The 23,466-nt window shown below is 44.0% G+C and overlaps 2 protein-coding genes across 2 annotated transcripts; both read right to left on the bottom strand.

The window, feature by feature from the left end:
• Window positions 1-548: 548 nt before the first annotated feature.
• Window positions 549-7,057, bottom strand: manf (mesencephalic astrocyte-derived neurotrophic factor). The gene is made up of 4 exons (XM_086293743.1): window positions 6,859-7,057; window positions 5,204-5,331; window positions 2,725-2,866; window positions 549-2,328 (listed from the first exon to the last, which is right to left on the bottom strand). Exons 1-4 carry the CDS (start codon window positions 6,944-6,946, stop codon window positions 2,144-2,146), a joined length of 543 nt encoding a protein of 180 aa, XP_086149869.1. The 5' UTR covers window positions 6,947-7,057; the 3' UTR covers window positions 549-2,143.
• Window positions 7,058-8,672: 1,615 nt separating this feature from the next.
• Window positions 8,673-13,675, bottom strand: oser1 (oxidative stress responsive serine-rich 1). Its single transcript, XM_086293741.1, has 4 exons — window positions 13,310-13,675; window positions 12,131-12,240; window positions 11,861-11,977; window positions 8,673-10,947 (listed from the first exon to the last, which is right to left on the bottom strand). The coding sequence occupies exons 2-4, from the start codon at window positions 12,205-12,207 to the stop codon at window positions 10,068-10,070; spliced, it is 1,074 nt and encodes a 357-aa protein (XP_086149867.1). The 5' UTR covers window positions 12,208-12,240; window positions 13,310-13,675; the 3' UTR covers window positions 8,673-10,067.
• Between the last annotated feature and the right edge of the window lie 9,791 nt (window positions 13,676-23,466).

Below are 23,466 nucleotides of genomic sequence, written 5' to 3'. Positions count from 1 at the left end.
ATGACGCCGGACGCGTTATTATGGAATACAAAGTCGGGGCTAATTTTATCCTGCTGTAAACTGCACTTCTTACATATTTATTGGATTTTATATTTAATTTTCTCTCTTCTCCACTAAGCAATTACAACATTCATGAGTATCACTAAAAATGGCGATTCTTTGTGGCCAATACTTTATATCATTCATGCACCTTTATTTCTCTGCTTTGTTGCTTGTTGGGATGTGCACAAGATCTTTGTTCTGTAATTTTCTGTTTGAAATAAAGACATTTTGGGGGGTAATTTTCCAGCGTATTCCCAAATATCCAGGAGTGATACAGGGAGTAGTAGTTCATAGCTAATGAGAGAAATGCTTTCATGTTTTAAACTAAGTCAGTGGAAAGTGTTCGATCATGCTCAGGAGAGAAGAACAAACTCATGTTTTTCTGCTTGTGACTGGTTTTCCTCCAGCTTCCTTCCAAAGGCAGGCATTAGGCTTTTTCAGAAGCAGCGGTGTGGAGTGTGAGACGTAGACAAAGTGCTACACAGGTGTGAGTGCATCACAGAGAGCAGGGCCTGGAGCTTTTCATATTTTAATGAAAAAGTAGAATAGTACAGTTGTAACAAATGACACTGCCTTACATGAAAAGTCACTGTGAGACAACAGCATATTTTAAGTTTTCATTTTTCATATGAAGCATCACACACAGCTTTTATCACCACCTTTAGCTACAGGTCATCCGTTTATGTCAAACAAAACAAGTTTCATCCAGCGTCCATCGAGACGCCGCCGCAGTCCAGAGTGGAGGGGCAGTTCAGTTCCACCACATGTGAGAGAGAACACGGTAAATGGTTGTTTCCCAACGTTTAGGGACCACGAACACATGAAGTGTCTGAGTGAGCGACATCAAAGGTGGATGTAAAAAAGTCAGAAACTGTATTTATTTATTAGAAATTGAAGAGAAAAAACCCTTAAATATTATCCTAAATAAAGTTTCCTGCTTTGCTGACAGTCACCCACACTTGTCATCGGTGGTTTGAAGTTTTGTGCTAATCTTTTTCCAAGAGCCGTGAAGTCCAGCGCCGCACTCGACCCGGGGCCACTCGTAAATCCTAACAAACCCGAGCGGCAAGCACAAATGATCCAAACAGCGCAGTAGAAGTGGGAACGTTCCAGGGAAAAGCAGGGTTTTTTCTGTACTTGACACCAGAGAGGATGGTGGAGGAGGGAGGGGCCTGAACCGTCATTTTAACCTGAGGGAGGCGGAGCTTTCTCACTGGCCGAGAAGGTGACGGGACGATTCTGCAGAGACCTTCAATCTAACGAGAACAGAAACACAAACTGCAGCTTTCCTGAAACAGATCACGGCAGGGTGGAGCTGAACAAACACTCAGTATGTCAGGATCACCCACAAGTCTCAGTACATCCACCCGTCCTGCAGTCACCATGGAAACAGCGGAGCTCATGTCAGAGGGGATCTGTGGGAGGAGCTTCTCCGACCAGAAACTTTAAACGTCTCCTCCTCAGGAAAACTTCCAGGTGACATCATCTCCCCGTGTTCTCCTCCTCTCCGCCACATGAGCCTAGCTCTGGTATCTTTTCTGTATCTGAGTATTTTCCCCAATTTAAAGGAAACGCCGCTCTGAGCACCTGTTTGGGAACCAATACGATGGCAACGATCAGGAGATCCAAACCCAATCATCTTATTTTAGTCTGGATTTATTATTTTTTGACATTTAGACAAATGAAAAGTAGCCGAATTCTCCATCAGCAGCTCCTGTTTTGATCTTCACATAAATGTACAGGTAACTCGTTACAGGTTTCTCCATGTTTGGCTCCTCGGTCACTCCAGGCTCCTCTTACTGTTTGAATTTCCCTCATCACGGCTCAGTCGCACACACTTAGAATTTATAAACATCCGAGTCAATGTGGTGAAGAAAACTGGAGGTCTTATTTAGGCAGTCACTGTGAAGATTATTAACTACAGCTGCTGCTGGCTCTCCCTCACTTAGAAGTACAGATCAGGACTACGCTAACATCTATACTTCTGAAACTGCCTCTTCAAATATTAAAAAAACAAAACAAGCATGCCCAACAAAACTCCCGCTCCGCCTTCTTCTCTGCGCTGGATTGCAGTCTGATCAGAGTCCATATATTTATGTTTTTACAGGTCTGTCCGTGCGTTGGCGGCTGCCGGCGCGTACTTGGGCATCAGCTCTGTGATTTTGCGGATGAAGTCGGACTTTTCAGCGCAGCCCTTGCACGACTCGCCCCACTCCTCCAGGATCTTCTTCAGGTCCTTCACTTTAAGCTTTTTCAGGTCCACTGAGGTCAGGTCCAACTGTTTATCTGCAAGGAAAGCAAGAAAAAAAAATCAATAAGACTGAAATAATCAGAGCACGGCTGATTCATGTGGATTCATGAGTCCACGTGTTGTCTACGAGCAGCTGCGCCGTCTCTGTGAGCGACAGTTTATTCACGTCAGCCGTTTTTAAATCATCTCAGACACTCACCGCTCTTATTTTGAAGGGTCGGTACTCATCGATCAGCCACAGTTAAATTGATGATTTCATGTATCAAACAAAGGACGTATTTTCTTAAAGCTGGTTTATAAATAAAATATAATTCTATAAATAATACACCAGCTAAGCTACTATTATTGTTTTTTATTATTATTGTTGACTTCCTGAACTGTGGGGCTCAACCGTTTGTTAGGCGAGAAGATCCGCACTCTTCCCTCCTCACCGTATTTCAGCTCACAGATCTGGCCGTCCTTCTTCTTGAGCTTCTCGCAGATCTTCTCCACGGGGACGTGGTAGCTGAGCGGTTTGGAAACCTCATTGATCATCTTGGTTGCCGCGTCACTCGTTGCACCGATGTAGTAACACTGAACACAGAACAGGGAGGAGAAATCAAAAAGTTAAAGACGAATGAAACACGAGCGGCTTCGGTCACTCTGCTGGATTCTGCTGCATCACGTGCTAAAATAGAAAACGTCTGCTTCAAACGGTTCATCATAAGAGTCCATTTACAAAAACCAAACACAGGAATGTCTCTGTCCCAGGGAGCAGCGCTGCACCCCCTAGTGGTGGCAAGCTGCCCAAACACAACATGACTGAACTCAAACATTTTCATATAAACTGCGATCACATTCACTTACACCAGGGGTGTCCAAACTCCGGCCCGCGGACCAACTGCGGCCCGTGATCCATTTTTAATTGGCCCGCAAGTAATTTCATAAATAGAATAGAATATGGCCGCACTTCAACTTTTGCTTGAGTGCATTGCACTTCTTAGTTTTAACACCAGGGGGAGCTGCTGTTGATCAAGGCAGTTGCTCCACCAAAAAGGACATCACAGAAGAAATTTACCCCCAAGTTACTAAACATGGCAGAACCAAAGAAGCGAAAAGTAGAAAAGTGAGTGCAGAACATTTCAGACACGGTGGGAGAGTGAAGATTTCTTCAAAGAACTCAAGTGTGTCTGTTTGATCTGCACTGAGACTGTGGCAGTTATGAAAGAGGATAATGTACGACGTCATTATGAAACCAAACATCAGGCCTGTGCATCCGACACTGGTGCCGAGCCAGAGCAGAAATTAAAGCAAAGCGTAGCTCTCCTGCAGGGTCAGCAGCAGTATTTATTTCGTGCTCAAAAAGTCCAGGAAAAGGCTCCAATAGCCAGCTGTGAGGTCGCCCAACTCATCGCGAGACATGGCGAGCCTTTTTCAGATGGAGACCTCATAAAACACGGCCTCATTAAAGTCACCGAAATAATGAGCCCGGAAAAAGTGCAGGACTTCAACAACGTCAGCGTGTCCAGAAATCCAGTCGTGCGACGCACTGGAGACTCGTCAGCCAACATTAAACTGCAGCTGTCTGATGAAGCTGCGCTTTTGATTTTTACTCCATTGCATGCGATGAGAGCACCGATGCCACAGACGCCGCACAGCTGCTATTTTTTTGCGGGGAGTGGACGAGAGCAAGAGCGCTTTAAAAATATATTCCACAGTACCCGTGTGTTAATAAGCATGCATGTGCACATGCTTCAAATATCAATAATACGCATGAGTCTTGTCACTACTCTGCTTTTGTGCACCACTTTCTTATATGCGTTTTTCTTGTTAACACGCAGAGTACACACCGCTGTGCACAGCGCACGCACACGTAGTCAGCTGATCTCATCTGATGCAGATCTGCTCCTTGATCAAGAAACATTTGTCCGGATTTTTGGCACGAGTGGCGTCGGATCAGCACCGCAGCTGGACGGCCCGATTTACATACCCAGCGCAGCTGATACTCACCAGAAGAATTTACTAAAATGATGCACTCCTGTTATTAAGTCCAGTTCAGTCTGTTAATGTCGATAATGGTTTCAAACGAACGTTCATAGGTGTGTTGCTGAGCCTAATAACTTAAACAACAAACTTGAAATGTACCCGTCCCATCTTTATTGGTTTTTCTCTGTGCTGTAAATCTTCTGTCTAAGAAGAAATCTGAGGCTGCTGTTCTGAAAAGAAGCTACCAAAGCTTTTTCTGAATAAATCAATAAAGATCCATTTATGGAAAGCTGTGATGAAGGCAGTTTTGTCTTTAATTATATTCAACAATATAACATATTCGACCACTTTTAAGTGATTTTTCTAACTTTAATACACTAAAGTTAAGGTTATATATCTAATTTCTAGTAAGTGGCCCAGACCCTCCTATATTTTTATGTATGTGGCCCTCAGTGAAAAAAGTTTGGACACCCCTGACTTGCACTGTCTGGGTGTTTAAACAGGAGAAAACCAGCAAAAAAGATTCAGCTCACAGACACTTTCCACATCAGAGAGCTGCAGGTGCTGATCCTGACACCCGGGCTGTGGCAGGTGACATCAAACCATGGTGATAAAATTTGAATAATTCGTTTAACTGACCAGGATTATGGTTGTGGGGGGAGGGGGGGCATTTAATCACACTCATTCCTGTAGCTTGTACTGCAAAACCTTAGAGGACCATCTGCCTCCATCTCGGCACATCCTCCTTCACTACATCCATGAATCTTTAACATTTCCACCATCCCTCCTCTGCACAAACCATCTCAGCCTCACCTCTCTAACATTTCATCTCCTCACTCTCATTCACACACACCTGTTCTGACATGTTGAATCTCCAGCTCAGGTTCATTTTAATCGATCCAACCACCTCCAGCTTCCAGAAACATGTAAACGCGTTTTACTCACAAAGCGATTTTCTTTGCCTTTGGTGTCTTTGCAGCTCGCCGTGAGCGCCTTCTCGATGTCTGCGCTGTTAAACTTTACATCCTTGTCCTTCAGCGACTGATAAAACTTCCCCAGGAAGGTCACGCACACTGAAACAGGAAAACAAAAGTCAACTCGACGAGCGGTTAAATCTTTGTGTAGAAAGAAAAACACAAGCCAGTCACAACAAAGTCCCTCATCTTATTAAATATGTAGTACCGTACAATCTATATATAGATTAGATTTTCCTTTATTTAAAAAATAATTAGGATGTTTAAAATGTGACGACTTCTTATTCATTTTTTCCCTCATTGAATAAAAACTGAATTTGACACTTTGTCAGATAAAAACTTAGATTTATGTTTTTCACAAACAGTCTGTCATCATACAGAAATGACAACGGACGTACGGAGCCGTCTGCAACCTGAAAGAGTAACTGAAAGCAGCAGAGATTTACGATAGAAACAACTTATTCCATATCAGGAATGAAGGAGAACAACTAGATGCAAATACTGACACTCGCAGACTTTCTGAAAAGACCCTGCGCACTTTAATTGGAATTTGCTGGGAGACTGAAAGTTAAATTCAACAGTCAGTGAGAAATAAAACCTGCATGTCTAGAATATCCAGTCAGAGCTGATTAAAACACAAATAAGGTTTAAAAGAGCTTATTTTATTTAAGTTAGACCACCACCAGACCTCAGGATGATTCCCACTGGTGGGTCAAAAAGTGATTTCCAGTATTTAAACTACTGTAAATGACTTGTTGGCCTACAACCTCTGAACCATATGTCAAACACACCTCTCCTGATAGAAACAGAGAAGCTCCATCAGTCTCTGTCAAAGCGACTCTAATATATTCTTTATTTATAAATGTAAAACTCTCATTGACATTAAAAAGAGAGATCAAGCCAAGAGGGCACCAGGAAGTAGAACAAATGTAACATAACAGTTATATTGAGATAGTTTAAGTGGCCAAGAAGGACTGGCTTGTTTATAATGTGGAACAGTATGTACAATAGTTATAAAGTCATAATGATACCTGCAAAACACTTCATTTTATTTTATATCCAACCTATTGGCACATCCTGTTGATGCTGACTATTTATAAATATGAGCAAAGATATTAGACTTAAAAAAAACTCACTTTGTGGCACAAACTGGGGTCCTGATAGGCCCCTGACTTTAAGGCTCGTTGGTTTTTACACTTCATTTACATGTTCTCAAACACAAGGTCACTTTTTAAGGTGATTTCCAACCTGGCTACAACAGCCAATCCAACCATTTCACAGGTGAAGCTTCAGACTTTTACATCCTGATGTTTGATTCTGTGTCAGCCTGCAGATATCCCGTCTGTGGCTCGCGCTCACAGGATGCTGCCAGGTGTGTCTGCAGGTGAGTTTTGGTTTACTGGAAGTGATGAAGCTCGTTATTCTGGTAACACGGGAACATTAGCTCTGGATGCTTCCTCCCCCCTCTTTTTGGAATAGTGACACCCCTGTAAACACCAGCTCCGCTCCCTTCGCCACGGTAACCCTGGCAGTGGACTTTAGACCGCTTTCGGGTGGAGGTCTTTGAAAAGTTGTTGAACCCTGGTCGCTGTAGCTAAGCTAACTGAAGCTAGCACACGGACCTACCTTCACAGTCTCCTTCCTTCAAGGCTTCGGAGGAACCCGGCACGAGAGCGAGGGCGAGCGCCACCGACAACCCGCTCAAACACAACATTTCTGCGAGGATAAACACTCAGAATGCCGCCCGGTTAACCGCTGTTGGACAGGGAGACTCCGCACTCATGGACCGCAGCCGCTTCTGCACAGACGCCGGTAAAGTGAACGATCAGTGTGGTCTTTCCGGCGCCACGTCACGCTACGCCAGCACCTCATTGGTCGAGAAGTCCGACTCGTTCCGGAGTCCTCCACGCATTCGTCTCTGATTGGACGGAAACAGAGCATTCCGGGGACAGCGTCCAGTTGGCGCCGGCTGATTGGTCCACACCCTCACCGTGCTCCCATAATGTATGTCAGCGGAAGGCGACTAGTGGCCCGTTATGGAGGACAAACAATGCCACATTTACGAATAAATACACAACTAGCTTTATAAAAACGACATTGTTAGTGTAAAGGGACAATCACAATACCGTTATCTTACTTTAGGAAATAAATAAATAAATTACAAAACAGCCTGACAAAAATGAAACTGGTGAAATATAGAGACACATTTTGATTTCATCATTTTTATTATGAAAGTTTGTATTTAAGATTTTCATTGTTAGTCTTGACATTTATCCAAGTATTTATTAGTCTATTTATATCATTTTTCATCCTCCATGGCTCAGATGTATCTGTGATATTAAATCCCAGTTTTCATCTTCTCTTTTATGATTAAAAATATGATGAAACTCTTCTGTTGGGCAGAATCGGGTAAGCATAGAAAGTAATCTCTCCTACAACAAAATACTGGCCCAACCCAGTTTTAGCCAGAGGCAAAATTGTAGTGCAAAAGCTGCGGTTTGGTTGCAGGTAGGTCAGAGAAAAATGAAAAATGAATGGCTTGGTAAATGGCCTGTATTTGTATAGCGCTTTACTAGTCCCTAAGGACCCCAAAGCGCTTTACACAACCTGTCATCCACCCATTCACACACTGGCTTCATCAACAGTTCACAGCGTTTACTGTTTACAGTCAGAGACTGTGTTCTGAGAGCTTCCTGATATAAACATGGCTTTTTACCTGGCTATATCACCTTGGTAACACAGTAATACATCACCTGGTCTGGAGCGAGGTAGGTTCATTTCTATCTTAAAATCAACTGAAAGTGCCACATTTTCCCTGATTGGTACAGCAGCTCAAACTGTGCCTCACACTGTCACTGGAGATTACATGTATTATTTTGGTGAAGCAGGAAATATAGAATGTTTTTATAGTTTACTCACACAGACTATCTATTCAATCAGATAAATTTCCCTTTAATCTGTGACAGAAGCATTTTTCACGTTTGCGTTTTTAGACTGTGGGACTTTTAAATGGATCCAGCTTAAACTCTAATGTGAGGCTGGAGTTAAATTGTTTTAGTGTGCCAAAACACACGTTTAGCATTTTTATGGAACAATAATTTGTCATATTGCTGCAGTGTTGCATTTACTGTTACTTTTATTATGTTCTTTATAGATTTTAGACACCATTTTATCATGATATAACTTATCACTCAAGCAGGTGACACTCATGGGGATCAATTTGTGCACAAGACACGGGAAACGCCCCTTTTTTGTGAGCGTGCCCAGAGCCTAAAGCAGAGAGCATGGTTTAAGAGACAGTTGTTGATAACTGCCATCTGTGACTGTGACTGGGGCTTCAGGGTTTGTGTTGAAATTATTTTATTACTCCCTGTAAACTCCGTGCGAGCATGTTAGAAAAATCTCTGATTAGCTTCATTGAGACGAGTGAAGACGACGAATTCTCCATTTTTTACTTCTTTATTGAGTGAAATTAAATCCAGACGGGCGACTCCTGAGGTCGCCACAAACACCAAAAACAGAATCACACTTGGCATGACAAGTTCGCGTGTTCCTGTCTTCTGCAAGACCCAGCACCAGGAGCTTTGGCAACTTCATTTGTAAACCGAAAACAAACAAAGAAAGAAAAGTGATCCACAGGGCACAAAGAGAAAGGCGAAACTAAAGCGAAACAGCTGGCTGTGACGAGTTTCTGTCAGATTTAGTAAAAATCACAGAAAGACAAACAGAAACATTAAACGTGGGTTAGTCTATTCTGTGGCCATCAGCCACAACATTAAAGCCGCCTGCCTGACACGGTCTGCACACCTACCGACAGTCAGGCTCCAAAATACGACAGCTTCTGGTTATCAGAGTTACTGGATACGAAGCATCTTTAAACAAATCTGAGAGAGCGTGCTATCAAAACACGTTGGATTCAAATATAATCCACTTCAACACGTTTGAAGCGCAGTCGAAGGCTCTGGGCCTCATTTCTGGATTATTTTTGTCACATTAATCTCACCGTCTTGTAGTTAGTATCAATGTTTTTCCTACATTTGTAGGTATGTGTCCTTTCACTCACCCGAAGAAAAAAGAAAGACAAAAAAAAAAGTTGCATTTTTATAACTTAATGATTTTTCTAACATTCAAAAGTCACACCCTCCCCTACTGCAGGCACAGCGGGCAGCCGTGCACCTCTGGTTGTGGGTTTACAGGCTGACACTGTGTCACTGACCCACTAAACCAAACTTATACTGAATTTATGACAATTATTCAGAATAACGTTTAATCTTCATGCAAATTTATGAGAATTTCATGAGAAAAACAGCAACCTGTCTCTGTGCATTAGCCCTGTGACAGACCTGCCTCTGGCCCTATGTCAGCTGGAAAAGCCTCCAGCCCCCCGGCTCCACCTCCAGAAAGGTGGGTTAAAGTTAACGCTAGCAGAGCGCTAGCAGGATGTGCTTGGACCAGCTTTGAAACGGCAGCCTGTGGCCCCCGGGGCTGGTTCCTATGGGCTCAGGGGCCTCTGTGAATTGGGCTCCCACAGACCCTCGATCGGGCCAGGAGCTGTTTTGTTTTGCTGCTGTAACAGAGCGTGGGAATATAACAGACGTGGATTAACAGAACGTCACAACTTAACATGTGGATCTCACCTATGAGTGGTTCTAATGTTGTGGCCAACCTTTGTCCATTTAAATGAAACTTTTATTCCTAACTCTTCCTTCTACTAGCACCTTTCCTACTTTCCTCCAAGGCCAACTTTTCTCTCATCGACAGAAAAAAATACCCTTGTTACCGTCTTATCATTTTCCTTATCTGACATAATAATAGTGGTAATAATAAATCTGACTCTAAGTGTACATCATCTCGGCCATGTGCGACATCTTTTTGGGGATGTATAAATAATACTCCATGTAGCCAGAAAGGTCCTCTATTGTGATGTCATCCACGTAGGCGCGCGCCTGCTCTGAGCAGGAGCGAGGGGAGCCTGACGACAGCGCCGGAGACGCCGCCGCGTTACAGCTGAGAGTTCTGGATGCTTCCTCGCTGCTCGGCAGGCTCCTCTCACACTCCGATATGACGTTGCGGAGCCCCGTGAAGGAGTAGACTTCCACACCGTGCCACCCTTGATGATGGCACTGACACTCGACCCCCTGCTTGCCGTCCTCTTGAGACTCTGAGCTGCTTCTCTGGGCACAGGAACAGGCGGCGTGGGGACCCTCGGCAGACCTGCCACTGTGGAGTTCGGACAGAGCTCGGAAGTCAGCAGCCTCTGCCGGTCTGGATCTCGGGGATGTTCCCGTTCGGGTTTCGCTGCTCTGCGGGCTGCTGTCCTCACTCGACTTTCCTCCGGCCAGCCCGGACGTAGCGGTGATGATAGTGGGGATCTCTTGTGAGGACTGTGGGGAAGCCACGCTTCTAATATGCGTCTCATAAGCAGCACAGGATCCAAAAACCAGAGTGGGGACATGCCCGGGTGAGCCTGGAGAGGAGTGCTCTTTTGGGACCGGGATGGCCACGGGCGAGGCAGCTAGTCCGTCTGCTGCCGGACGAGGTGGGGCAGGCTCAGGCGCGGCCAGGCGCTGGTGCTTCGGGCAACCACTAGGGGGCGACAGTGCAGACGCTCCGGAGGTGCTGCAGTAGGTGAACTTCGGTGGGTGGAGGATGGGCGACTTGGACCTGCGACGGCGCTGTGTTCTGGACGCTCCTCTGGAAGTTTTCCTCATGCAGCTAAAAGGACGAGAGAGAAAATCAAATATCACAAAGAAGAACTCCAAAATAAACACTCAACGAGAAAAGAGGCGTCACCTGAAAGACACAACACAAAGTCTGACCTTAGAAAAAACCCTCGCTCTTATTTTTCAGTCCAGATGTTTGCTGACCTCTGAGCTACAATTCCACCCAACCCCTGATGTCAGACAGACTTTTATCTCCATCAGCCTGGATCACAGCTAGCATCTGCAGTCCTGGTTCTGTTCTGAGGATCTGCTCTGAGATCAAGAGCCACTGTAACCAGAACCTGCAGCAGGCGGAGCGCCGGTGCCACTGTGCCGAGCTCACAGATGCTGCACATCAGAAGAAAGGCCACCAGCTGGAGAGGCAGCTGGTTACTGCTCTGTTAGTCAGTTTCATTTAATCATCTACTCTTTGCTGTAAAAACCAAAAAGTCACCAGTGTTGGAATATCACTGGCATGAATGAATACTTCTCCACAGACTGCCACATCTTAACATTCACAACCTTCACAGGTTGTTTTTAGAACAAAAAACAAAACAAAACACTAAACACGAGGGTTAGATCTCCTCCTCACGTGTTCACGTATTTATTAAACAAGCAAACAATGCCTGACTTAAACTTTATGACTCAGCTTAGAGTTAAAATAACCAGTTTAGCCTGTTTTTTTCCTAATGACGCTGAATAAAAACCATTACACTCCACTGGATTAGAACAGTTAAAGCATCCACCAGTTAAGAAAAGTCGAACCAGAGTGTCTGAGTCCTGAGGCTGTGTTTAGGATGGAACTGATAGAACGAAACGTGCCTCCTCTTCTTTTCTGACTCAGTGGAAAAAAGCTCACAATGATGGACACAAGTATCCACACTGTCTGTTCCTGTGATCGAGCGTCTCCCAGAGAATCAGCCTACCTGTGCCAGTTGTCTTTCGGGCAGCCGAGTTTGGGCTTCGCTCCGCTTGAGTCGAGACAAGCTCGCGATGTTGCTCTGGAAGTTACCGCCTCCGAAACACTCACAGCTCCGGGCAAACTGGAAGGAGAGAGGAAAGCAGAGTTACTGCCATGTGATTCGCTAAATAGACAAGGAGTCAAACAGGTGAACCTAATAAAGTGGCCTGTGGGGGTTTTAATTTTAAAAAATCATTTTAAAATAAATTAAAAACTTTTTTTGGCCTGTGTTTACCTCTCAGCATCAACCCTCAGCTTCTTGAACGCCATCTGCAGCGTCTCCTCCTCACAGTCCTTCCCTCCTGCCTCCATGGTGGGAGGAGGCCGCTCTGACCAGCCACCCAGCTACAAAATAGAAACACACAACAGTGTTTTGCAGATGAAGCCACACAGGTAAGTGCGCATCACGGTTTCCTTCACAGAGATTCCAATTTTAATTAAAAGTCACATCTGTTATCAAGCGGCGCTGAGAATATGCTGCTTAGTGGGAGCAGCTGTTCAAAGAGTCAGTATAATGAAAACACTGGACGAGTAAACAATATCAGAAAATTAACTAGAACTAGTCTTTAATCAAATCACACACACACACACACACACACACACACACACACACACCATCACAGAAGATGAGAAAGACAAATAATTTCAGCTCCTTAAAGAGGCATTTCTGTGTTTTCTGAGTCAACATTTTTTTATTAATTTCCAAGTAAATTAAATATCAGACAGACCTAAGTGGTCATAAGAAGGTATTTTCTGCCTTTCTAAAAAAATTACCAACTACTACTCCAGTAATGAAAAAATTCAATTAAAAATAAAGGCCATATTCGCTGATCCAAGGAGCTAAAATCAATTCTAAAATAAACAATAAATCAACAAACACTGAACTTTTGAGATTGTTGATATGTTATTGATCGATCAGCTGGGCTATAGATAATCCAATCAGATCGGCAGACGTGATAAACGTGACAGCAAACTCGGAAAAAACACGACAGCAGGGGTTCCGTTTCTGAAGGAAATATGAGTGCTATCCACCGTTAACTGAGACATTACAACTAATAACTCAGAGATCACTCCACAATGACACGCAGAGTTCTGTGAATGAGTTTAGCAGGCCTCTAGTTAAAGACGAGCGGAGCCGCTGCCAATAAAAACACATTACTTGAGATAAACCGAATAAATGAAATGAAACGTGACACCGAGAGATTAATGCACGTCTGTCGAGCTTTCGCAGTAAAATTAGACTTAGTTAATGCCTGAAACGCTGAAAATCTCTGCATGTAAAGAGCGTGTTTTCAAACCTTTTGCACTAATGCTAGCAGGCTGCTAGGCTAACTAGCTAGTTCGGCATTGGAGGTCATATTAACTGCTGTTAAAATGCTTGCAACACCTCTAAAATACAGGAGGGCATACTTACGGTTCAGGATATCCCAGTCACGGTGAAGGGAGAGAGGTGCCCAGGGCATAGAGGGGCTTTTCCTCTGAACGGGCCCTCAGATGTTGGTTAGCCAGGTAGGCTATCCAGAGCTACGCTAAGCTAAGCTAGCTTCAGGGTCTGAACGTTTTTGAGCGACTCTTTCTCCGGGACAACGAGATCTGTTCCTTCGGGGGGAGAGTGAGCACGGACGGTTACATGGAACCGGACACGGATGAATACGAGCCGTGATGAACTAACGGAGATAACAGCGCAGACATTCAGACTCAGTTCGAGACGTTTCTCTGTCCTCGGCTTGTTTACAGTCGAACCGTCGCAGTGACTCTGCAACAACGCACCCGCTGACGTCACGCTCCCGACAGCGAGCTGACGTCACTCTTCAAAATAAAACTATTTTATTTATAGAAAAAGTGTTCACCCTCATTTCTTTATATTTGCTTCCATGGAGCCAGAGTGTATTTAAAGCTTCACAGCGCTCCAGCTTTATGATGGACGGTTAAGGCTCTTGTTTAGGCATTGGCTGCTTTTTACCCGCAAAGAAAGCTCCACAACACAATCTGGTACTTTCATTGTTGTAGTAACAGTTTTTATTATGCAGAGTATGTGTAAAGTAAACGGAGTTTCGGTAACAACAGGCCTGCAGATGTGCATCTGTACTCTCTGAATGCATCAATGAAAGCGACCACTGAGAGGCAGCCTCTGCTTTGGTTTCGCCGCCCGAACCGCAGCTCCGTATTTGCTCTCGGGGACTGCACAGTTGACTTTCTGCATGACCTGGGATTATTCATCTGGGTGTGTCATCTTCTGTTCAGCGCCCGGGGATGAAAAGGATCGTGAACTAAAGCAATCAAACCAGTTTTGGACCAAAGGAAACAAAAGGGGGGGAAACACAGCTGTTTTCAGGGCAGCCTGTTTGCAGTGATTTCACAATCTGTGGATTTCTCTCTCGTGTCGTCACTTACAGCGTGCAATAACACAGGCTGATAGTGTTTTTTTTTTTTTTGTGGTTGGTTTGTTTGTTTGTTTTTAAATCAGGAATTCACCGTCAGAGGGATAAATAATATCCTTAGCATATGAGTAACTTGGAAAAACAGAGGTTGTTATGATCAACATGGTAAAAAAGGAACAAAGTGCATTCACTCAAGCAGGATCACCTTTCTAAAAACCAGCCCGTGGGAACACAAACTTGTGTCTGGAAATGAGACTAATTTGTGGTGCGAGTCGGACTCTGAGGTTTGGGGAACAAAGATTGAGGCTGAAAGCTGCTGTGACCACAAACCAGCAAAGTCTGTAAACAACATGAACCAATGGCTGAAAACACTGCGACTGCCAAACCTGCAGCTCTTCACCGACTTTCAGAGCTACTGTACAGCCCCCATTCTCTCAGATTACACCGAGAAATAAAACATCGTATAGACCTGGTTTCATCCAGCTCCCAAGCAGCCTGTACAAACTAGAAATGAAGCCTCCAACATGCATTCTTATAAAGGCCAGCAGGGGGCGACTCGTGTGGAATCAGATTGTATGGGAATGTTTGGGAAAAGAAATCTATTTCTAACTTGACTTATGAGGATAATAAAGACTTTCCAGATGTGAGGTTATGGTTTTAAGTTCCAGTTTTGGGTTTAAATCAATACAATGTGAGACCAATGTGAGTCCGAGCTGCAACCTGTCAGCATCAACGGGGAGTGCGTGGAAAGGGTCTCCAGTTTCAAGTTTCTGGGTGTGCACATAGACACAGACCTCCAATGGAGCTCTAACACCTCTGCGGTCTTAAAGAAGGCCCAACAGCGTCTCCACTTTCTGAGAATCCTCAGAAAAATGGACCTGAAGAAGGAGCTGCTGACCGTCTTCTACCGCTGCTCCATTGAAAGTGTGCTGACATATTGCATCGGTGTGTGGTTCTCCAGCTGCACCACAGCACACAGAAAGGCACTCCAGAGGGTCATCAACACGGCCCAAAAAATCATTGGACATCCTCTTCCCTCCCTGAAGGACCTGTACAGCACTCGCTGTCTCAAGAGGGCACGCAGCATCCTACGGGACTGCACACACCCAGGACACGGGGTGTTTAAGCTGCTGCCGTCTGGCAGGAGGTTCAGGCTGCTGAGGTCCCGAACAAATAGACTCAAGGACAGCTTTTACAACAGGGCAACAGCCCTGATCAATGTAAATAGCTGACCTGACTGGATACCTCCCTGGACTTTTTAGGGGGAGGTAACAATGTTTAAAACGATAACAATAATATTTATATTTATAACAAGGTGCAATAATAATTAATGTGCAATAATAACAGTGTGCAATACACATACACTTATTCTTCTTTTTTATACTAAGTTAATATACTGTGTTGTGTTGTTTGTTACGTTGTGATGTGTCATATCGTGTCGTGTTGTGTTATATGTAGTGCCGACGTAGGACAGTTTTTCCAATTTCATTGTACTACTGTACTATGTATGACTGTGCAATGACAATAAAGAGTTATCTTATCTTACCAGTTTTGTAAACAAGTATGATTTGGGAAGTGTGCTGTTACCATAGTATAGTTTTGAAAATATAAACAGCACATTTATGCTGTTTATGTATATCTTTGTATAAATTATCTATGATTTGTTTTTAAATGATAAAATCTCTGGTGCATCGTGCTCAGCATCTCAGTCAAGTGTGATAAGAAATTAGATTAATTAGATTCATTTGTTGTTCTAAATTGCGCGTTATTGTGTGTCTCTCTGTGTTAGCCTGGCGACCTGTCCAGGGTGTATCCTGCCTCTCGACAGCAGGATCAGACTCCAGCCCCCCTGCGTCCCTGAATGGGATAAGTGAAATAAAATGCAGAGATGAATGAGATATAAACCTACTCTAGTAAGAACGTGACGCAGTGTTTTCATGATTTTCACAACTTCAAATTTTGAATTTTGTCTCTGTTAAGACTGGTCGTCAGGGAGACCCTGCAGATTATTACTGAATGTAAATGCTGGCTGAGTGAGTGTGCAGCATCCTCTGTTCATCAGTCACATTTCACTGTCTAATGGTCCTTCAGCTAGCCAGCCACACAATTTTAGTAGCATTAACCTGAGCAAGCATGCTACTGTTAGCTACCTAGCCGTAACTTTGCTACACTGCATGAGTCTGGTGATGGTTAGCTCGTAGCACTAACTCAATTCCATTTTATTTATATAGCATATCTTCATGTTTTCATTTATGTTGGAAGTGATAGCAGAGCTGTACGTTTGAATTTTGTCAGAAATCTCTCAGTCAGAACATGCTATATCATGTTTAGGTGGAAGCTAGCGAGCTAACTCCCTGCTAACTTCTAACTCTGTTAAACATCATAAATCCTGTTTTTATGGATGCCTGGATGTTAAACTCAATTGTTACACCTGGTAAAGCAGCAACGCTGATCATTTTATTAAAGATGAAAGAATTTAGACAGTTTTTAACTCTCAGTGATGCTGCAGTGTTCGTTTGACTTTGGGATCTGAAGCGGAGTTTGGACCCAGAAACGGCTAACGACGGCAGACTTGAAGGCCAGATACTGTATGGCCCTGAGCTGAAACATCATTAAAATGGTGGGAAAAATGACACGATCGTACCCTCGTGCCTTCAACCCAGCGCAACACGCCAAGTTCCGAACTTGAAAGGCGCACACCTGGATGCTGCACCACAAAGACTGTGTCCTGCGACACGTGTTGTGATATGAAAATTGGCTCGCTACTCCCACGACACAGGCGACACAGTGAGCATGACGGCAATGTTAAGGAACAATAAGAGTATTTTAAAGACGTATGTGGCATGATAGACTTCCTGTACGTGTCCTTAAATCAGTCTGTGAAGAAGAAGCTCCATCGTCTGTCCACAAGGTAAATGAACCTCTTCTTATGATGGTCATCTTTCATATACAGTCAGTGCTTTTTCAGTACAAAAAACATAAATTCAATTTACAAATGTATAAACAATAAAAGTGAAAAAATGTTTAGTGATTTATTCAAACACATACAGACATTTGTCTTTAACAAACATTTAAAAAGTGTTTTGAAGTTTCTTGCATAGTAGAAAAATAAAATGAGATTTAAACACTGTGTGTGTGTGTGTGTGTGTATGCAGGTGTGTGTGTGTGTCTGTAGGTGTGTCTGTGTCTGTGTGTGTGTATGCAGGTGTGTGTGTGTGTGTGTCTGTGTGTGTGTGTGTGTGTGTGTGCAGGTGTGTGTGTGTGTGTGTGTGTGCAGGTGTGTGTGTGTGTGTGTGTGTGCAGGTGTGTGTGTGTGTGTGTGTGTGTGTGTGTGCAGGTGTGTGTATGTGTGTGTGTGTGTGTGTGTGTGTGCAGGTGTGTGTATGTGTGTGTGTGTGTGTGTTTGTAGGTGTGTCTGTGTCTGTGTGTGTGTATGCAGGTGTGTGTGTGTGCAGGTGTGTGTATGTGTCTCTGTGTGTGTGTGTGTGTGTGTGTGTGTGTGTGTGCAGGTGTGTGTGTGTGCAGGTGTGTGTGTGTGCAGGTGTGTGTGTGTGTGTGTGTGTGTGCAGGTGTGTGTGTGTGTGTGTGTGTGTGTGTGCAGGTGTGTGTGTGTGTGTGTGTGTGTGTGTGTGTGTGCAGGTGTGTGTGTGCAGGTGTGTGTGTGTGTGTGTGTGTGTGTGTCTGTGTGTGTGTGTGTGTGTGTGTGTGTGTGTGCAGGTGTGTGTGTGTGTGTGTGTGTGTGTGTGTGACTTTTCCCGTCAGTGACTCTGCACCTGTTGCATTAGTTTCTCAAAGTTTACAGCCTTAAACATGAGAGCAGCGTTTGCTCTGCAGCAGTTACAGTCGGCGGGTTTTCACGGAGCAGAGACAGGAAGTCTGACTGTAAACGCTGACAGCCTGATGTCTGTGGCTGCTGCTCCGGTTTTCTCACTAAGACAACGAGGGGGAACTCCACACAGAAGCCCACCGTCGTGCAAACATCCTCTAAGTCAAACCTCACCGATCAGAAGCAGCCAGGATCTTGTCTTCCTCTGTGATGTAGCTGCAGCACTTAAAGAAATAAACTCACGAACGGCACAGGCGGAATTTTTCTCAGCAAAAAGGTGAAAACCACACAGAGACCATCAAAGACGCGCTTCATACTCTCCGCTGCTTTCTAGAAACATCCTTCTTCAGAAGCAGCTCAGAGTGAATCTCATTTATGAGAACGGAGGGGAAAGTACTCCGACCCTGCTGAAAGTGAAAGATGCTGAATTAAAGAACATTTTGCAGTCGTACTTTGAGTCGGAAACTTTTGGTGCCAGCTGTGCTGCACACCGCAAACTGGCTGCACTAAGCATCAAAATGGAGCAGTTCACTGCAGTTATTTGGCAGGTACACAAACATCCAAGATACAAGTACAAAAACAGAATAGTAGAAACACACACACACCTTTGTCTTTGTGTGTGTAAAGATAAAGATAAGATAAAGATTCCTCTATTGTCACTGTGCTCGGGCGCTGTACAGTGAAACTGGAGCAGAGCTTATGTTTCAGCAGACTAACATACAGGATATAATAAATATAGCAAGTATAAAAGTGTAAATACACACAAACACAATCCTGCTAAAAATGTGGCAGCACGGTGGCACGGTGGTTAGCACTGTTGCCGCACAGCAAGAAGGTCCTGAGTTCAATTCCACCATCAGGCCGGGGTCTTTCTGTGTGGAGTTTGCATGTTTTCCCCGTGTTTGCGTGGGTTCCCTCCGGGTACTCCGGCTTCCTCCCACCGTCCAAAGACATGCAGCTTGTGGGGATAGGTTAATTGGATAATCCAAATTGCCACTAGGTGTGAATGGTTGTCTGTCCCTGTGTGTTAGCCCTGCGACAGACTGGCGACCTGTCCAGGGTGTACCCTGCCTTTCGCCCTATGACAGCTGGGATAGGCTCCAGCACCCCCCGCGACCCTGAAAAGGATAAGTGAATGGATGGATGGATGGATGGATATTACACTGGTTGAAGGCAGCAGCAGCACATTCACTAACCCGACCAGTATGAGTCCAGCAAAGCCCAGTCCTGCTGTGCATACACTGTATATAAAAGATGGACGTGGCTATCACACTTTCGCCTGTTGGTTTTGGAAACAGAGAGGGTCAAGTGCTAAGTTACACCCACCTGTTATACCTGTATTAGGCCACGCCCCAAATGCAGATTTGAATACAATTTAAAGAGGTCAGTTACAAAAGCCTTCTGCACCCGTACAGCTGTGTATCAGGCTGTAAACATGTTTATTTCTGCTGTAAAGCGTTAACATGGGGACCGACTCACTGCTGGTCTCACCCTGCAGGCTGGAAACAAATACTGAAAAAGTTCCTTCATGTTTACTTTAGATTCTGTTTAGTTTTGGCAAAAATAACATCCTGAAGGAGACATTTGGATGTCGTCAAGTCATAAAAATGTAAAATAATACAGAAGAAGCAGTTACAAAGTCTTTCATCTTTAATCTAGAGTCGTTGATATAATCACTTCGATTAACCACACCTGCAGGTCTGAACTTTTTCTTTGGCTGATTTCCCAAAGCTGAGTAAAACTGAGAGAGTAGAGAGTCGACTTCACCCGAGAGGAATCTCGAGCGATCGCTCTGTCACGTTCTCTGCTCACGATTAATTCAGTTGCGTATGTGCCCGTACCTGATGATCTAACCTTTTGACCTTTTCAAGTCTTTATTTGATCGATGTTCTGCCAAACATGTGGACATCTGGCGTTTACTCGGGACGCGTTTCACAACCGGTTCGCTCAACAATCAGGATAAAAATATGAAACAAACTCTTGAAAACTTCTTTCAGGTCTTTGGATGAGGGCTGAGCTCTTTTCCATTATGCAAACATCTTTCTTTGCTGCTGTTGGCCTCAGTCCGGGGCCTGTAGAGGGCCGCACAGAGCCTGGGACAAACTGTTAAAGCTAGCTGCATAAACACTTTGACTGGCTCGCCCATCTTTGGGTAACTGCTGCTGGTTTTTCATCAGTCGTTGCACAAATAAACTGATTTAGGAAGCAAACATACTGAGAAAAAAACATCCGCTGACGAGGCTGTTCATTTAGATTCCTGTGACAGCTGCAGCCATCTTTTATCTTGTCTGCGTGCAAGATTAAACTGGTTTAACAAGAAAACCGTTGCGAGTCCTACATAAGAATCATAATGCAGCAGGTGCAGCAGCCGAGCTTTAATAAATCAGCGATGTTTCCCTGCAGGGGACTGGATCTTTAAATGGGCTGTGACTGATGGAACAAAGGAATCAGAAAAGTTTAGAAAAATCATAATTAAATATAATCTGCAGCCTGGTTCCAGCCTTGAACATGTTTTATTATCCTGTTCCAAAGAACAATGTCTCAGGCATCCTTTGTTTGGAGTTTGCAGAGTGTGCAACATCCCACTGTGAGCCGGAGGACAGGAGCTGGTTTGTGCTTTGCATCGATGCTAGCTCGAGTGTTTGGTGCAAACATGTAATTAGGTTTCCCATGATGCACTGAGGAGGACAACAGGGGATCCACACTTCCTTACACCCCCAATAATCTGCACCCACAGTTACACTGATATAGCTCTGAAGTCTGTACTGAAATCTGAGTTTCCTTGAATTCCCACCATTGTTATCGCCATGCGTTCGATTCATGTGGCTGAAATCTTTCCACTGGCTTGTTATCCCTCGCTGCCTGCCCTCGCTCTCGCTCTCTGTCTTTGTTTGCAGGAATGCGGGACGTCAGATCGGGTTCCTGTAATGTCACCGATGAAAAGAGGGAGGCAGATTCTGTTACCAGAGCCGAGCTAAAGAGAGAGGAAACAAAGAGGAATGAGGTGCAGCTGAGAAACAGATGACACGCGTTGTGGAACAGGAAGACAAAAGGTTATGATTATTCTTGACCTTTGAACCCTCATAATGACATGACACTCGGACTGTTAGGTGTTTAGAGAACGTCTGACACGACTGCTAATTCACTGTTTTGACATGTGGTTGGACTGAGGAAAGGTCAGGGGTCAGAGAGGTTTCTCTCACCACCAACTTAAAGAGTCTTTACATCTGCATATATCATATTTTATATATTTATGTATATTTATATGTGCATATAGATTCAAGGCAGTCCAATAAAGAGGCGAAGCTGCAAATAACCATCACTTTTACAAAATGTTAGATATTTGTTTCCTTGTTGATGTGACATTAAATACTTTTCTAGGAAGCACTTCTGGAAATCTGATGTTTTGCTGACATTTCTTGTAATGTTCACAGTGTCTGACTCTCCCAAACACAAAGACGCTCAGTCTGAATGTCAAAGCTGCGTCAAAATGCTGACGCTGAGGCTTTTGTATGCCGTCCATCTTTTTATACAGTCTATGCCAAAAACAAAGACATCAAACAACAACATTCCCTGATTGCTCCCTCTGTGTATTTAAGCTCTGTGTTTCAGTAGTCAGTGTTGTGATCTACCCTCATCTAGCTGTGTGTTCTGGCTGTGTAAGTGTGTTTTGTAGTCTTAGTTTTGTTGCCCTTTTGAGTTCACGTTCTGCCTCCGAGTGTCTGCACATTGGGTCCTCCTCCTACCACTTCTGCTTGCACACAGCCTTCACATAACACAAAGTCAGTGTGATGCTGTCCCCGTTACCCACGGTAACCCTGGTGGGCACAAGAAGCAGCATCAGAAGTTGAGCAGCAGTAAATGATGATCGGCCAGATCGACTTCTCAAGATTAAAATTTTGCTGCTTTTCCTTTAAATTATTCACATTATTTGATACATTTATCATAAAAGTTGTAAACAAGACTTTCGAGTAATCAACAGCCGACTCCATGGAGACGAGCCAGCTTCACGCAGTCGCTCACAGACCGGTGAAGCGCACTCTTGTTCTCTCCCGTGTTGCCCTCTGGTCGTCAGGTTTGCTGGCGGCTGTTTGTTTCTGGGAGGCCTGGACTCCATCCTGAGTCTTTGACCTCTGACCTCTTTGCCCGGGTTCACAGCCCTCTCAGGGTGGTGTTCTGGGGTGACGGAGGACACGGTGATTTGGGGCTGCCACCTCTAAATGCTTCCACATGCTTCTGCTTGTGCGTTCGGGACGACTGAGGGCCAGATCTGTGGGAAACGGCTCCTGTCGGCTCTGTGGTACGTCGTATTTATTTACCACGACTCCTTCTGTCTTTGTTCAAACGAAGTTCCCAGAGCTGAAAATTCATCTCAACTAAAGTGATCGGAAAATAAATATGAGAAACATAAATATGTAAAGATGCTGGCACGTCTTTAGGTATGTGATGTGGGTCTGCATCACAGAAAGTGCGTCATTGTTTAGATTAACTCATATTTTGACTCTTTAAAGGTTTAAAGTGTATCAACGAAACAACTGAAATCAGTTCTAAACTAAAATACACCATAAAAACTTTAAATACTGCAGGGTTGTTACACAGTAACTGTATTTTATTATTATTATTGTTAAAAACGTTATTAAAAATGGCAGTTTCTCCTTGAGATCGAGATCTATTTTCTAGAGAGACCTGAAAACAAAAACTATGTATAAATTAAAACAGCTAAGAAATAAAAGGACGAACGATCACAGGTGAGGATCAGCAGAGCGTAATATTTATGAGCAGCAAAGTGTTTACATTTTTTCCAGCTTCAGTGTGAAGAAGAAATCAGCTAACGTTAAAATGTCCCATCAGGACTGTGATCACTGTGCCTGGAGGAGCCTGGGAATACAAATTTCCTTTATTTAATTTGATTAACTTTAATTTTTCCACAGTAAATTTGATGCATTTTACACATACAGGTTGTGTTTAGCATGATGAGGGCAGTTAAAGAGGACCTATAATGTTTTTCTTTATTTCCTCTCCCGGTGGTGATTGTTCATGTTAAAATAATAATGAGCTGAGAGCAGTAAAGTGAACGCTGTGAGACAAAAGCTCAGCTCACTCACTTTGACTGCTTTTTCTACTCTTGGATGTGTATGATGTCATAGATGGAGGCTGTCCCCAACATGGTCACCTGACACAGCTGACACGTCCACAAACGGGCCGGCGTTCACGTCGTCAACCATGATTTACAGGATTTTGTTAGTGGTCTGAGCCCTGATGCAGCATATTAATGAATAAATTCACCGCTGATTGTTTGTCTGTAATCTTCCGTCTCTCCATTACCTGAAATGATTTGAACGCTGCCCTAAAACGCTGCTGCTT

Source organism: Aulonocara sp. 'chitande type north' Nkhata Bay, linkage group LG5 (assembly GCF_057382095.1).
Source record: "Aulonocara sp. 'chitande type north' Nkhata Bay isolate Kocher_YH1m ecotype deep benthic linkage group LG5, A_spYH_male_GT1.1, whole genome shotgun sequence".
In the NCBI taxonomy this organism is placed as follows: Eukaryota; Metazoa; Chordata; class Actinopteri; order Cichliformes; family Cichlidae; genus Aulonocara; species Aulonocara sp. 'chitande type north' Nkhata Bay.
This window is presented reverse-complemented; position numbering and strand designations above follow the sequence as displayed.

Bases quoted from the DNA above. Each gene is read 5' to 3' on its own strand.
- manf (XM_086293743.1), bottom strand. From the start codon at position 6,946: ATGTTGTGTTTGAGCGGGTTGTCGGTGGCGCTCGCCCTCGCTCTCGTG. The intron at 5,332-6,858 runs GTAGGTCCGTGT...TTCCTGTTTCAG, and splicing joins GAAGGAAGGAGACTGTGAAG to TGTGCGTGACCTTCCTGGGG. The intron at 2,867-5,203 runs GTGAGTAAAACG...TTCTGTGTTCAG, and splicing joins AAGGCAAAGAAAATCGCTTT to TGTTACTACATCGGTGCAAC.
- oser1 (XM_086293741.1), bottom strand. From the start codon at position 12,207: ATGGAGGCAGGAGGGAAGGACTGTGAGGAGGAGACGCTGCAGATGGCG. The intron at 11,978-12,130 runs GTAAACACAGGC...CTCTCCTTCCAG, and splicing joins CTGAGGGTTGATGCTGAGAG to TTTGCCCGGAGCTGTGAGTG. The intron at 10,948-11,860 runs GTAGGCTGATTC...TCGTCCTTTTAG, and splicing joins CCGAAAGACAACTGGCACAG to CTGCATGAGGAAAACTTCCA.